The sequence below is a fragment of the Oncorhynchus mykiss genome, chromosome 21, assembly GCF_057628025.1.
Source record: "Oncorhynchus mykiss isolate SJ-2025 chromosome 21, ASM5762802v1, whole genome shotgun sequence".
Taxonomy (NCBI): domain Eukaryota; kingdom Metazoa; phylum Chordata; class Actinopteri; order Salmoniformes; family Salmonidae; genus Oncorhynchus; species Oncorhynchus mykiss.
In genome coordinates this window covers 41,152,275-41,166,967 of record NC_143042.1, presented here as the reverse complement: position 1 = coordinate 41,166,967, position 14,693 = coordinate 41,152,275, and the positions used below count along the sequence as shown (strand labels likewise).

The 14,693-nt window shown below is 43.7% G+C and overlaps 1 protein-coding gene across 17 annotated transcripts in view; it reads left to right on the top strand.

The window, feature by feature from the left end:
* Positions 1 to 14,693, top strand: part of LOC110500600 (adhesion G protein-coupled receptor L3) — a 490,597-nt gene that overhangs the window by 420,983 nt on the left and 54,921 nt on the right. For all 17 annotated transcript variants that reach the window (XM_090213301.1, XM_021578050.3, XM_090213306.1 and 14 more), the window contains 3 exons: positions 8,251 to 8,373; positions 10,632 to 10,837; positions 13,011 to 13,187. In XM_090213301.1, coding sequence (XP_090069427.1) covers positions 8,251 to 8,373; positions 10,632 to 10,837; positions 13,011 to 13,187 — 506 coding nt within the window. The remainder of the gene's footprint in view (positions 1 to 8,250; positions 8,374 to 10,631; positions 10,838 to 13,010; positions 13,188 to 14,693) is intronic.

The following is a 14,693-nucleotide window of genomic DNA, read 5'->3' as shown; positions in this document are numbered from 1 at the left end:
AGATAAGCATTCTAGCCAGTCTGACGATATGTTCATTCATTTCTACCAAGGAACAGACAGTCATTGTTCTAATTTTTTATTATATTTACACACATTATATTTAGTACTAGGATTAAAAGAAAATTCATACATCTATACAGTAACATAATAGTATTCTGATTAGTCAGTCCTGATTGAAATGTATACATAAGTAGTCATTATTGATAAAAAAAATCCCTTAACATGTTGCCACCCCCGTGCTTCACGGTTCGGCTTGCAAGCCTCCCGCTTTTTCCTCCAAACATAACGATGGTCATTGTGGCCAAACAGTTCTTATTTTGTTTCATCAGACCAGAAGACATTTCTCCAAAAGGTACGATCTTTGTCCCCATGTGCAGTTGCAAACCGTAGTCTGGCTTTTTTTTATGGCGGTTCTGGAGCAGTGACTTCTTTCTTCACAAGGTCCTTTGCTGTTGTTCTGGGATTGATTTTCACTTTACGCGCCAAAGTGCGTTCATCTCTAGGAGACAGAACGCGTCTCCATCCTGAGCGGTATGACGGCTGCCTGGTCCCATGGTATTTATACTAGCGTACTATTGTTTGTACAGATGAACATGGTACCTTCAGGCATTTGGAAAGTGCTCCCAAGGATGAACCAGACTTGTGGAGGTCTACAATTTATTTTCTGAGGTCTTGGCTTATTTTCCCATGATGTCAAGCAAAGAGGCACTGAGTTTGAAGGTAGGCCTTGAAATACATCCACATGTACACCTCCAATTGACTCAAATTATGTCAATTAATACATTACATAATTTTCTGGAATTTTCCAAGCTGTTTAAAGGCACTGAGTGTATGTAAAATTCTGACCCACTGGAATTGTGATACAGTGACTTATAAGTGAAATAATCTGTCTGTAAACAATTGTGAAATAATTACTTGTGTCATGCACAAAGTAGATGTCCTAACCGACTTGCCAAAACTATAGTTTGTTAACAAGAAATTTGTGGAGTGGTTGAAAAATGAGTTTTAATGACTCCAACCTAAGTATGTAAACTTCCGACTTCAACTGTATACACATACACACACACACACACACACACACACACTACGGTTCAAACGTTTGGTGTCACTTAGAAATGTCCTTGTTTTCCATGAAAACATACATGAAAGGAGTTGCATAATTAATTGGAAATATAGTCAAGATGTTGACAAGGTTATATATAATGATTTTTAATTGAAATAATAATTGTGTCCTTCAAACTTTGCTTTCATCAAAGAATCCTCAATTTGCAGCAATTACAGCCTCGCAGACCTTTGGCGTTCTAGTTGTCAATTTGTTGAGGTAATCTGAAGAGATTTCACCCCATGCTTCCTGGTGCACCACAAGTTGGATTGGCTCGATGGGCAATTCTTACGTACGATACGGTCAAGCTGCTCCCACAACAGCTCAATAGGGTTGGGATCCGGTGAGAGTGCTGGCCACTCCATTATAGAGCTGACTGCTTCTTCCCTCAATAGTTGCATAGTTTAAGAGCTGTGCTTTGGGTCATTGTCCTGTTGTAGGAGGCAATTAAGTGCCGTCCACAGGGTATTGCATCTCATTTACCCTGTACTTTTTTCCCTTTTTTCCAATCTTCCTCTGTCTGTGTCTGTGCTCTTTTTATTGGCCAGTCTGAGAGATGGCTTTTTTTTTAAACTCTGCCTAGAAGGCCAGCATCCCGGAATCCCCTCTTCTAGTTGAGACTGTTGTTTTGCGGGTACTATTTAATGAAGCTGCCAGTTGAGGGGTCTGTATTTCAAACTAGACACTAATGTACTTGTCCTCTGTCTCAATTGTGCACTGGGGCCTCCCACTCCTCTTTCTATTCTGGTTAGAGCCAGTTTGCGCTGTTCTGTGAAAGTAGTAGTACACAGCATTGTATGAGATCTTCAGTTTCTTGGCAGCCTTCATTTCTCAGAACAAGAATAGAAGAAAGTGTCTGTGTGTGTTTATTTTACCTTTATTTAACTAGGCAAGTCAGTTAAGAACAAATTCTTATTTTCAATGACGGCCTAGGAACAGTGGGTTAACTGTCTTGTTCAGGGGCAGAACAACAGATTTTTACCTGGTCAGCTCTGGGATTCGATCTTGCAACCTTTCGGTTACAAGTCCAACGTTCTAACCACTAGGCTACCTGCCACCCCTGTCGTATGTAGAGTCCAGTGAGTGCGCATAGAGCCAGTGCGACAAACAAAAGGGGGTCAATGCATGTGGTCCAAGTAGCCATTTGGTTAAATGTTCAGTAGTCTTATGGTTTGGAGTAGTAGCTGTTCAGGAGCCTTTGCTGTGCTGCACCGCTTGCCAGTCTATGACTTGTGTGGCTGGAGTCTTTGACAGTTTATAGGGCCTTCCTCTGACACCGCCTCGTATAGACGTCCTAGGTGTAGAGAGCTCGGCCCCAGTGATGTACTGGGCCTACCCTCTGTAGCGCCTTATGGTCAGATGCCAAGCAGTTGCCATACCAAGCAGTGATGCAGCCAGTCAAGATGCTCTCAATGGTGTAGCTTTGTAACTTTTTTAGGATCTGAGGTCCCATGCCAAATCTTTCTAGCCTCCTGAAGGGGAAGAGGCATTGTCATGCCCTTTTCACGACTGTCTTGGTGTGTTTGTACCATGCTGGGGTCCACATCACTAAGGGTCTGAGGAACTTTTAAGCTCTGGATGTGCTCGGCCCTTCCTTTCCTGTAGTCCACAATCAGCTCCTTTGTCTTGCTGACGTTAAGGGAGAGGTTGTTGTCCTTGCACTACGCTGCCAAGTTTCTGACGACCACTCTCTCATCATTGTTGGTGATCAGTTCTACCACCATTGTGTCGTCAGCAAACTTGATGATGATGATGATGATGATGATGTTGGAGTCATGCACAGTCGAGGGAGAACAGGTAGAAAAGGAGGGGACTAAGCATGCAGCCCTGAGGGGCTCCCATGTTGAGGGTCACCTTGGCAGATTTGTTGCTTACCCATGTCGCCATGTCTGGAAGTCCCTTATCTAGTTGCAGAGTGTTCAGTCTTTAGTGATGAGCTTTGAGGGCATTATGGTATTGAACGCCCAGCTGTAGTCAATGAACAGTATTCTCACATACAGTAGACTTTTATTTTGTCCAGGTAGGAAAGGGCAGTCTGGAGTGCAATAGAGATTGCATCATCTGCGGATCTGTTGGGGAGGTATGCAAATTAGTGTGTGTCCACAGTGTCTGAAATTATGCTGATGATGTGAGCCATTACCAGCCTTTCAAAGGATTCTTTGGCTACAGATGTTCTACAGGGCGATAGTCATTTAGACAGGTTACCTTGGCGTTCTTGGGCACAGGGATTATGGGGGTCTGCTTGAAACATGTTGGTGTTACAGCCTGGGTTAGGGAGAGTGAAGAGGGAGATTGAATACACTTTCTAGTTGGTCAGCGCATGCACCGAGTACGCATCCTGGTAATCCGTCTGGCCCTGCGACCTTCTTAATGTTAACCTGTTTAAAGGACTTACTTACATTTGGCTACAAAGAGCAGGACCATATAGTTGTCCAGAACAGCTGGTGCTCTCATGTCCACTGCTCCAATGATTGCTCTCTCCTAGGCAATGGCTGAATAAAGAATGCACCTGTAGTCTTTGTTTGTGAAACATTTACATTTTTACGTGCAGTACTCACAAGCACTACAAAAGCTTACCCAGGATATATTATTCCTGTTTTCATGCTCTTGTTGCCAGAAATACATGGCCAGTTTATTAGGTGTACCGGGTAAGACCCTCTTTTGCCTCCAGAACTGCCGGAATTATTTTGGGCATGGACACGTTGCTCAATTGGTTTCAAGGGCCCTAACGTGTGCCAGGAAAACATTCCCCACACCATTACACCACTGCCACCAGCTTGTACCGTTGACAACCGGCAGGATGGGACCATGGACTCATGCTGCTTTATCAAATCCTGACTCTGCCATCAGCATGATGCCACAGGAACTGGGATTCGTTGGACCAGGCAATGTTTTTTTGCACCTCAATTGTCCAGTGTGGTGATCATGTACCCACTGGAGTCACTTTTTCTTGTTTTTAGCTGATAGGAGTGGAACCCGGTGTGGTCGTCTGCTGCAATAGCCTATCCAGACAAGGACCGACAAGTTGTGCATTCCGAGATGTCGTTCTGCACACCTCTGTTGTACTGCACCATTATTTTTCTGTATGTGGTCTGCCTGTTAGCTTTCACGATTCTTGCCATTCTCCTTCGACCTTTTCTCGAAGAGCTGTTTTTGCCCACAAGACTGCCGCTGACTGAATGTTTTCAGTAAACCCTAGACACTGTCGTGCGTGAAAACCCCAGGATGCCAGATGTTTCTGAGATACTGGAACCGGCGCTCCTAGCACAGATGATACCACGCTTAAAGTAGCTTAGGTCACTCATGTTGCCCATTCTAACGTTCAATCGAACAGTAACTGAAGGTCTTGATGCCTGTCTGCCTGCTTTATTTAGCAAGCCATGGCCACGTGACTCACTGTCTGTAGGAGTGAACCGTTTTCTTGAAAGGGGTGGTGTGCCTAATAAACTGACTGAGTGTATGGACTCTTCACTAAACAATATCCTAATAACATTAGTTAGTCTGTGTGTGTGTGTGTGTACCTACAGATGTATTATCTTCATTTGATCACCCTGTTGCTGGATAACTTTCTTTATTGAGTGAGGAGTAGTTCAGGTGTAACAGGGGGAGCCTTGATGTACATTTTCTCGCTTTGTGCGGTTAAAGAATGGTTGAAGCTGACGAACAATTTTGCCCTCTGAGATTGGCCCTCGCTTTAAGGAAGTGATCATTTTTGGGTGTGAGCTAAGAGGAAAGCGATGGGTAGACGAGATTGAGATGAATGGTGAACACAGCCACGTTTTGGAGTGCCGGCACAACAGCTGTTGTGTCTGAGGGGAGATCATCATTTGTGGTTCAAAGACTGCGGCATCGGAAAATGAGGCATTGAAATAAGATCATTTCATAAGGTACAGATTTGATCACTCTGTTGCAGGAAAACGTTCCTACAATGCACAAAATATACAAGTTGTAGTGTATCTGAGGATAAAAAGTCATTTTCACTTTGAAATTTCATACTTGATTTTCCATTATGAAAAATGTATCAACCCCTACAAAATTATAAATTCCTTATAATCCACATAATTTTCTGTGCTGCAGGATTATTTTTCTGCTGTTGCAAACTGGCTCAAATTAAGATCCTAAATATGCATGCCAGCATATGCTCGTGCGTGTGTATACAGTACTTTCGGAAAGTATTCAGACCCCTTGACTTTTTCCACATTTTGTTACGTTACAGCCTTATTATAAAATGTATTAAATCATTTGTTTCCTCATCAATCTACACACAATACCCCATAATGACAAAGCAAAAAAAAAATGTTAAAAAACTAAAAGACTGAAATAGGACATTTACATAGGTATTCAGACCTTTTACGTAGTACTTTGTTGAAGCACCTTTAGCAGCGATTACAGCCTCACGTCTTCTTGGGTAGGACACTACAAGCTTGGCACACCTGTATTTGGGGAGTATCTCCCGTTCTTCTCTGCAGATCCTCTCAAGCTCTGTCAGGATGGATGGGGAGCATCGCTGCACAGGTATTTTCAGGTCTCTCCAGAGATGTTCGAACGGGTTCAAGTCCAGTCTCTTGCTGGGCCACTCAAGAATATTGAGACTTATCCTGAAGCCACTCCTGCGTTGTCTTGGCTATATGCTTAGGGTCCTTGTCCTGTTGGAAGATTAACCTTCGCCTGTCTGAGGTCCTAACCTGCTCCTGAGAGCTTTTCATCAAGAATCTCTATGTACTTTGCTATGTTTATCTTTCCCTCGATCCTGACTAGTCTTCCAGTCCCTGCCACTGATAAGAGTTCAATCTTGGTTTCATTAGACCAGGGAATCTTGTTTCTCATGGGCTGAGAGTCCTTTAAGTGCCTTTTGGCAACTCCAAGCGGGCTGTCATGTGCCATTTACTGAGGTGTGGCTTCCGTCTGGCCACTCCACTATAAAGGCCTGATTGGTGGATTGCTGAAGTGATGGTTGTCCTTCTGGAAGGTTCTCCCATCTCCACAGAGGAACTCTGGAGCTCTGTCAGAGTGACCATCTGGTTCTTGGTCACCTCCCTGACCAAAGCCCTCTTCCCACGATGGCTCAGTTTAGCCATGTGGCCAGCTCTAGGAAGTGCCCTGGTGGTTCCGAACTCCTTCCATATAAGAATGATGGAGGCCACTGTGTTCTTGGTTACCTTCAATGCTGCAATAATTGTTTTGGAACCCTTCCCCAGATCTGTGTCTCAACAGGTGTGTGCCTTTCCAAATCATGCCCAATAAATTGAATTTACCACAGGTGGACTCCAATCAAGTTGTAGAAACATCACAGGGACAATCAATGGAAACAGGATGCACCGGAGCTCAATTTCGAGTCTCATAGCAAAGTGTCTGAATACTTATGTAAATATGGTATTGTTATTTTATTTTAGAAAATTGCAAGAATGTAAGAAAATAACTCATCTGTTTTGTCATTATGGGGTATTGTGTGGGAATTGATGAGGAAAATGCGGAAAAAGTCAAGGGGTTGAAATACTTTCCGAATGCACTGTATGTGTTAATCTCCTCTCCACCTTTTGTTTCTTTGCATGCGTGTCTGTGTACCACTCCCGCTCATCGCTGATCTTATGAACAGATTTCTGCCGTCTTATTTCAACCGGCATACACATCAACGCCTATTGTGGGTGTGTGTGATGCCTAAAGCCAGTCTTAAGCCTTTTTTTTCATGGCTCATCCAGCGGGATGAAAAACATTGCAACTGACTCAGTTAGCTCTGATCTGGGATTGTTCCGCATATCGGCCATTGTCGCTTTCCAGTTGAATAGGAATAGATCTCGCCATCTCCAAAAGAATCCCTTGCACCATTGTGTAGCAGTTGCGAGGGTGCCTCGGAATGTTAATACCAAGGTTCTCTTTCTTAAAGTGAGAGCATGGCATGGCATGAAAACAACTTTTTTTTTCAAGGGTAGCCACAATAAGATGTTGCCTTCCCTCTGTGGGTGTTTTGTGCGAGCATTCGAGAGGTGGCCTTGAAGCCAGAAGTTGAAAGAAGTTTGAAATCGTTGATGCCATCTCTCCCAATTAACAGAGTACTGTCCAGGCCTGTGTTCAAATAGTATTGGTTTTCCTTAAAATACTTATCATGTTTGATTGGGCCTGTCTGGAGTGACAGGTGGGCAGGGTTTGCACTTTGGGGACTATTCCATTAGTTCCATTGCACTAGACAAGCTCAAATGAAGAATTTAAAAGACAACATACTCTTTTAAGATGGGTCTTGTTCTGTATTCTCAAACTAAATTCAAGCACATGAAAAGTACACTATCTCTTAGAAACTGATTTTTTCTGGCAATCTCCTATTGACTCCTCATTTTCCTCTGCTGTACAATGCAGCAGTCTTTAAACCACAAATGATGATCTCCCCTAAGATACAACAGCTGTTGTGCCAGTTCTCCAAAACCTGGCTGTCTTCACCATTTGTCTCTATCTCATCTACCCATCGCTTTCCTCTCAGCTCACCCCCAACATTGATAGCTTCCTTGAAGTGAGGGCCAATTTTCTCAGTTGGCAAAAGTTAGTGGACTTCAACACGAATCAAGGTAGTATGCAACCAGGCTCCCTCAGTTACTCCTAACTCGGCGAAGAAAGTGTTGTGAGACGTGTATAGCCCAGTGTTGATCGGAAGGCTTCAGTGGGACTCTACTCTTCAAAGCCTGCCGAATTCAGAGGATGATGTACTTCATTCAACACACCCTGAAACCACTGATGAATGGAATCAATTATATCAGAGTAAAAGGCTTCTGAGAAAAAAATCTGACAAGGTATCTCCTTGAAAATCCATTTGAAGTTTGTGAAATGCATCAAGTAATGCATAATAGCTGATGTTGGGGAAGGGAGCATCTTTTGATCAAGTGTTTCTTAAACTTTGTTGTTACCCCTTTGTCTGCTTTGTCTCTGATCTGAAACAAACTCCAGTGCTGTGATGCATACAGTCAGAGCAGAACTGAGTTTCGTATTACAATGTAAAGCTATCGTTCAATGCTAACACGTTTCGACAGGGGCATGGGTTTCCTTTCATATACTGCAAATGTTATCCCAGATGGAATTCTCTTGCATCACTGTCGACACTTTCACCCCTCATAATAATGTTCTTGAAATGGTCCTTTTTCTTCTCATTTGCTTCTGTCCAGAGCTGGAGGTGGCCCGGATGAGTACGGAAGGAAATCTGCCCGACCTGAAATTCCCACAAAGTGGCGGCCATGGTAACTCCATCTCCCTGTCATCAAGCACCTTGAAACAACATGGGAGAAACGGTAAATGGCTTTGCCTTTTAATTAAAAAAAATATATATATCAGGGCTCTCCAACTCCAGTACTGAACAGCTATTAGTTGTGCAGGCTTTTGTTCCATTCCATCAGTTAGTGCCTGCATACCCAGTAGCTCTTCTGGACTGAACATCCCTGTCTGAGATAAGTCTGCCATTGATAATTCCATGCATAGTTAGTTTTTTTTTTCTGATGCCATAAGATTATAAGAAATGTAAAGGAGAGAAAGGCTCTAATATCTTAAAAGGGCAAACCGTGTCTCAAACAACAAAAAAGGTGGCACCCTGTTTTTGCTCACCGTTAGCTAATATTTTGAAAAAGTAGGTCAATTCAATAGGAACAAAAGTGTAAGCTGCTTTGAAATGCGATGACGGTTACGAGGAGGGGCTTGGGAGTTTAAAACGTGTCCCTTTGCAGGGCTTGGTGCGAATGAGAAATATAACTTCCCTGCAGCTAATTATACTTGCTTACCACCTGCTTCGAACAGGCTGTTAAGAGCATGGGTTGCTTACCAGTAACATGTTTTTTTGTGTGTGCAGAGTTAGGGTGCCTTCAAACCAAAACGCAGGTTCGACGCGGCAAATTATTCTGTAAAAAAGCTACGTTTTCAATTGGTTGACAGATACGTTGTTGTACCACTTGTACTTACAGACCCGTTACACAGTAATTTAATAGTTTCCCTGGAATAACATCAATATAATTCCAAGTGTGCCAAAATGTTAGACTTACACTTGGTTTCAGGCAGAGGTGACCAACCCTCTTCCAGGAAAGAGATACTGGATCTACCAGGGTTTTCTTACAACCTTGTTATAACACAGTTGATTCTGCATAGTATCAAGGTCATGGAAAACAGCTAATTAGTAGAATGAGGTGTGCTAGATAAGAGCTGGAGAGAAAGCCTAGCAGAAGGGAAGTTGTCCAGGAGGAGGGTTGGCCACCCCTGATACAACCTCTGATTAAGTAAAGCGCCTTTTTTACTCGACTTCAATGGACAAAAGAGGCTCCCTGGTTGCGGAATTAGTTGTGTTCAAGAGCTGCTTCAAACTTTAATGAGGCTATTATACACAATGCGGGGCTACCTACGGGAGCTCCGCCGCCCGTTTTTGGACTTGATTACTTGTTCATGCAAATGAGTTAGGCTGTTAGCACGTGCTCACCGCTCTTGGCTCTCGATGAATGTCCAGCGGTGCCCGATGCTTTATTATATCTTCATTTGCTTTTATTTCCCGTTCCTTGAGAGGTAACACGCAAGAGTGATCCAAGTCGCTGAGGGAGGGGTGTGCTTTCACATCCACCGTCCAAAGAAAGACGCCGGGAGAGGGATACGGTAGTGCGATGGGAGTGGGGAAAGAAACTAGGAGGAGTATCTGTTGCCTTTGTCAGTGCAATAAAGCAATAATGACATTTCATTGAAGTTGAATTAAATGGACCTATCATACCTACAGAGGTATTTTTTTCCAGCCTCGACACAGTTGTTGCTCTTGATAACATGCTCGGAGCAGCGAAAGTGTTTGAAGAATTTTCCCTATATTTTGTCCAAAATAGTTTCAACTCTAATCCTTGGGAATCTAAAAAGAATGAATGCAGTTTTTACCGTACCCCAGAATGCATCCTTATTTTTAAGTCTTGTGAATTTTAATAGGTTAGGTTATTGTGTGCTCCAAGACTTTGTGGAACTGTAACGTTTGACATCTGTAGATTGAGCTGTGGTGGTCCAACGCCGTTATGCCCTGGAGCAGGCACTTAGCCCCAAAAATGGTTCCAAAGGCCAGCTGCACTCCGGCTGACTCTGTGCTCTTCAATGTGTGTGTGGTTTTCTCGTAGGCATATAAAACCTTGGCACACCTAGTCTAGGTTTACAAACCTTTTTAATTTATGGACAGAAACATATGTTGACCAGATAGTAATTTTTCACTTTTGGATTTTGTTTGGTTTTCTGGCGCTAATGTCTCTGCTACTTTAACATTTATTTGCGCTGTTAATAACATTATACTGTTTGGTAAAGCATTTTAACCACACACTTTCAATTCGTCAGTGGTGGCTCTGTCTCAAGTCTCAATTGCCTTTCCTTCATTCTACTTTCCTTCATCACTCTGATCTGAAAGAACTGACCTGGTGAAAGCCAGCCTAATGATGAGCTTCCGCCATATTATTTTCACCTGTCACTACAGACAAAGGGGAGGAGATGAGCAGAGGATGGATTTTCAAGAAATTGAGACTAAGCCATGATGTGTTATTTTTCCTAGGAGAGATCCGGATGGCCTTCGTCCTGTACAAACACATCGGAGCCTATCTGTCTACAGAGAATGCCAGCATGAAGCTCGGCAGGGAAGCCATGGCCACCAACTACTCTGTCATTGTCAACTCTCCCGTCATCACCGCAGCCATCAACAAAGAGAACAACAAAGTCTACCTGTCTGAACCGGTCATATTTACCTTGAAACACCTGCAGGTAGAACGTGTACACACACACGCACGCGCGCGCACACACACACACACACACACACACACACATTGGGACTATCATGAAATTCACTGAGTTTCTTCAAGGGGCAATTTGGGATTGGTACATCCATTTTGGACTTTTTAAATGAATGGAGTCACCCCATAGCCCCCCATTTTAAAGTTTTACCCCAATCTAGCATAACATATTGACGATGCAAAACGTTGTTTTCATTCATTTTATCCCTATTATTTTTTAGAACAGAACAGTCTAACCTGGAAGGCTGAGCTAATATGAGGGTTCTATTGTTCATCCTTGAAGGCTGGTTACTCAAAGGCAGAGCATTATCTTCCTCCCCGACTGCATTATCTTCCTCCCCGGCTGCATTATCTTCCCCTCGCACGACTCCATCGAAACAGCCCCGGTTTGTCTCCCAACGGCGCCCAAAGCTGTTATTCAGCAGGGAGAGAGAGGGGGGGGGAGTGTAACACTTGGGGCCAATGCAGTTATTATGGGGACCAACTGGAGTCCGCCGCCGCTTCCCTACGTTTTTCTTGCCCCACTGGTCTAATCTCAATAAAACAGTGCTCTTCTATAAAGTACGTTTGTGCTTCCCTCCACCGCACTTCTGTCAGTGAGGACATGCCTTTTTTTCTGAACGGCTGTTTGCTCTGTCTTCTGAAAAGTTGGTTATTTTAAAGAGTATTCTAAGATTCGTCTAGAGACTATTCAAAAAAGATGAACTGAGTCTGTATGGATGGTTATATAACTGCAGGTACACTAGAGTATGAATGGATAGGAGGATGTACTTCTCATAGCCTGGTTCCAGATCTGTTTCTGCTGTCTTGCCAACTACTATGGTCATTGTCATGCCAATCGTGGCAAAAACTGAATTATCCTAGGATAAGGATAGCCTGGTTCAGATCTATTTGTGTCATCTTGGCAACTACTATGTTAATTGTCATCAGTAATGTAGTGGTAAAGAAACTAGGTGGTTAAACTTGGTTGCAGTGAATAAAGTAGCGCTCCTTATACGTAACGCTCCTTATACTTTCAATGCGTTCTTCCGCAAAAGGTGGGTATACTGCGTTTACTTGTGTTTACCCTCCACTACACCACTGACTGTCATACCAAACACCACCATAGTACTTGGCTATACACCATAAACAGATCTAGGATCAGGATCATTTGTTCCATTGCTCTACAATGAAAAGCCTTTAGATCAGATGGTGTTGGACTACTGGTCCCAGGGGACTGTGGTCGTCCTCTAGTTATTGTTTCACTTCCTTGCCTCAGCACTTAATGGATTAATTAAAGTTGTGAATGGGACAGAAGGTCACCTGGCCTGGTTATTCCACGGCCGTGCTGCACTGTATCCAACTAGCCATTGATTGGCTGTGTGGAGGATAACTCAATAAGGTGGGACGTTTATCTCTGAGAGGATCTGCTGATTATGAATGTGTCACAAATGGAATCCTATTCCCTATACAGTGCACTACTTTTGACCAGAGCCGCTTATGGTGCAGTTTGGGACGCAGCCCCATGTTCCACAGTCACAGTTTTGATTGCATTGTCAGTAGCAGCCAGATTGTCTTCTGCTGTGGGCAATTCCTTTAAGGTGCAGTTGAAGTGGCCCGGCAATATCTAGCTGCAAGAGATGGCGGTTCCCCACATCAAGGAAACTTTACCTGTTGAAAACTATTTGAGGCATTCCTATGCATTGTCACGTCTCTCCTCTCGCACTTTATCTGCATTAAGCTCTTAAGTGACTGTTTTGAAACGGGCCAGCGAGATGGCAGGCGACGCTAGCCGTTAAGGCCCGCCACCTTGCAGAGAGCAGCGGGGCAGTCTATTGTCGCACAGTGAAGGTTAAAGTGAAAGGTTGAAAAGCACAATGAAAGGCTGCTCGCCGCCGCCATTAAACTAAACCTGCACTGCCACCGGAAAAGGGAATTAAGGTTTTTTTTTCTGAAATATTTTGTCCGGATCTGGAGTTATGGCATTGTGTCGAGGTTATGGGAGCTTACCTGGAATTAGCCCCATGCGTTTCCATTTAACCCAGCCAGAGCCGTTTAGAAAAGAAACATGACTCAACCTGCAATCAATGTGTGTGTTTTTCCTCCCATTAGCTCCATTGTGCAGGGGCCCATAGGCTAATTGTTATGTGGTTTGTCCCCCACAGCAATCCAAGGAAAGCTTTAACCCCAACTGTTCTTTCTGGAGTTATTCCAAGAGGACCATGACGGGGTACTGGTCGACGCAGGATTGCCGGTTGCTAGGCACCAACAGGACTCACACCACGTGCTCTTGTACCCACCTGACTAACTTTGCCGTCCTCATGGCTCACGTGGAGGTCAAGGTAAGGCCTGTTCCACCGGCTCCTCATTCCGTTTGCTTTCAGCTCAGATCCCGTAGAAGCAATACACATTCCACAAGTAGTAGACGATGGAGAGCTCTGTTTTGCAACCTTCATAGCACATTCTACAAAATGGCAGTTAAGATAGAAATCTAAGAGCATTTTTTTTTTTTTTTTTTTGCCGAAAGCATCTTTAGTGTTGTGTGTATTAATTGTCCCCTTGCCTTGTGTAAATAGTTGGAGAGAGTGGCCGGAAAATGGAGGGAAAAAAAGGAAAATGCATTTGGACCTTCAAGAGTTCTAGCTAAGAGGCTGTCGTTCAGTCGTCTGGATACATACTATGTTTGAAAGCATTTAGAACACCTGAACGCACGATTCAAAGTTTCGAACGTTCCGATAGTCGCGTGTTGATGAATTGAAGGAGAATCAGCATCTGTTTAAGTTGTGTTGGAGCCTGGTACTGGGAAAGCATAAATTAACACATTTACATTTTCTGTGTATAATAGACCAATAACGATAAAGATTGTATTTATGCGCCTCCTAAAATATTTGGGGTTGCTGGTGTTTGTTATTGTGCTTTTAAGTGTCTCATTGCGATGCTTAAATCCAAGATTACTTTTCAATTGATGTTATTTCGTTACATTGAAGCAAATATATTGCAACTCTATTTTTTTTGTTTTACCTTGACTTTTATTTGTTGCTGTCTGATACAAAGATTCATATGAAAGAGATTTAGCGAAAGGGTGCATTTTATTTTAAAAGCATGAATTGATATGTTGTGTGTGTGTGCTCTTTTACCTGGGAGAAAAGATCTGTGTGTTCTTTCTTTGCACTGTTGGATGCTTCATTGTCCGCTTTCGTCTTCTGGGAAAACAACAGAAAGTGAAGAGAAATACAGAGCTGTTTGACAGACACAGGAAAAGCGAGGAGGGAGAGGAGGGATAAAGAGAGGAAACATATAATAGGAGAGATCTCCTCTTTTTTCTCTCTCCCTCTTTCTCCCTCCTCTCGCTCTCTCCCTCTCTCTCGCGCTCTCTCTCCCCTCTTTCTCTCTCTCTCTCCCTCCGCCCTCTCACTCTCTCTCCCCTCTTTCTCTGTCTCACTCCCTCCCTCTCACTCTCTCTCTCCCATCTTTCTTGCACGTTCTCTTTCTCTCTCTCCCCCAAGGCAGTGAACCTTAATCAGCAGGGAAGGATGACTCTATAATGTCTCTCCCAGTTTGCCCAAGGCCATGTAACCACAGACCTCCCCTCTACCCCAGCTCCCACCCCGCTCCAGCCAACCAGCCCCTTTGGTCCAAAGGGGGTCACCCCCAGTGAGGAGGAGTTACTGTTTGTCACTAAGCCGCTTGGCTTGGGGGAGCCAGTGTGCTCAAGCCTTGGTGTCAAACCGGGCCATGAATGCAGAGGGAAGCTGTGAATAATCTAGGGGCCTTAACAGAATAAAAGAAAACTGGTGAAAAATAGGGCAAAATGGGAGTGAAAGAAGCACTTTGTCATGTGATTCACT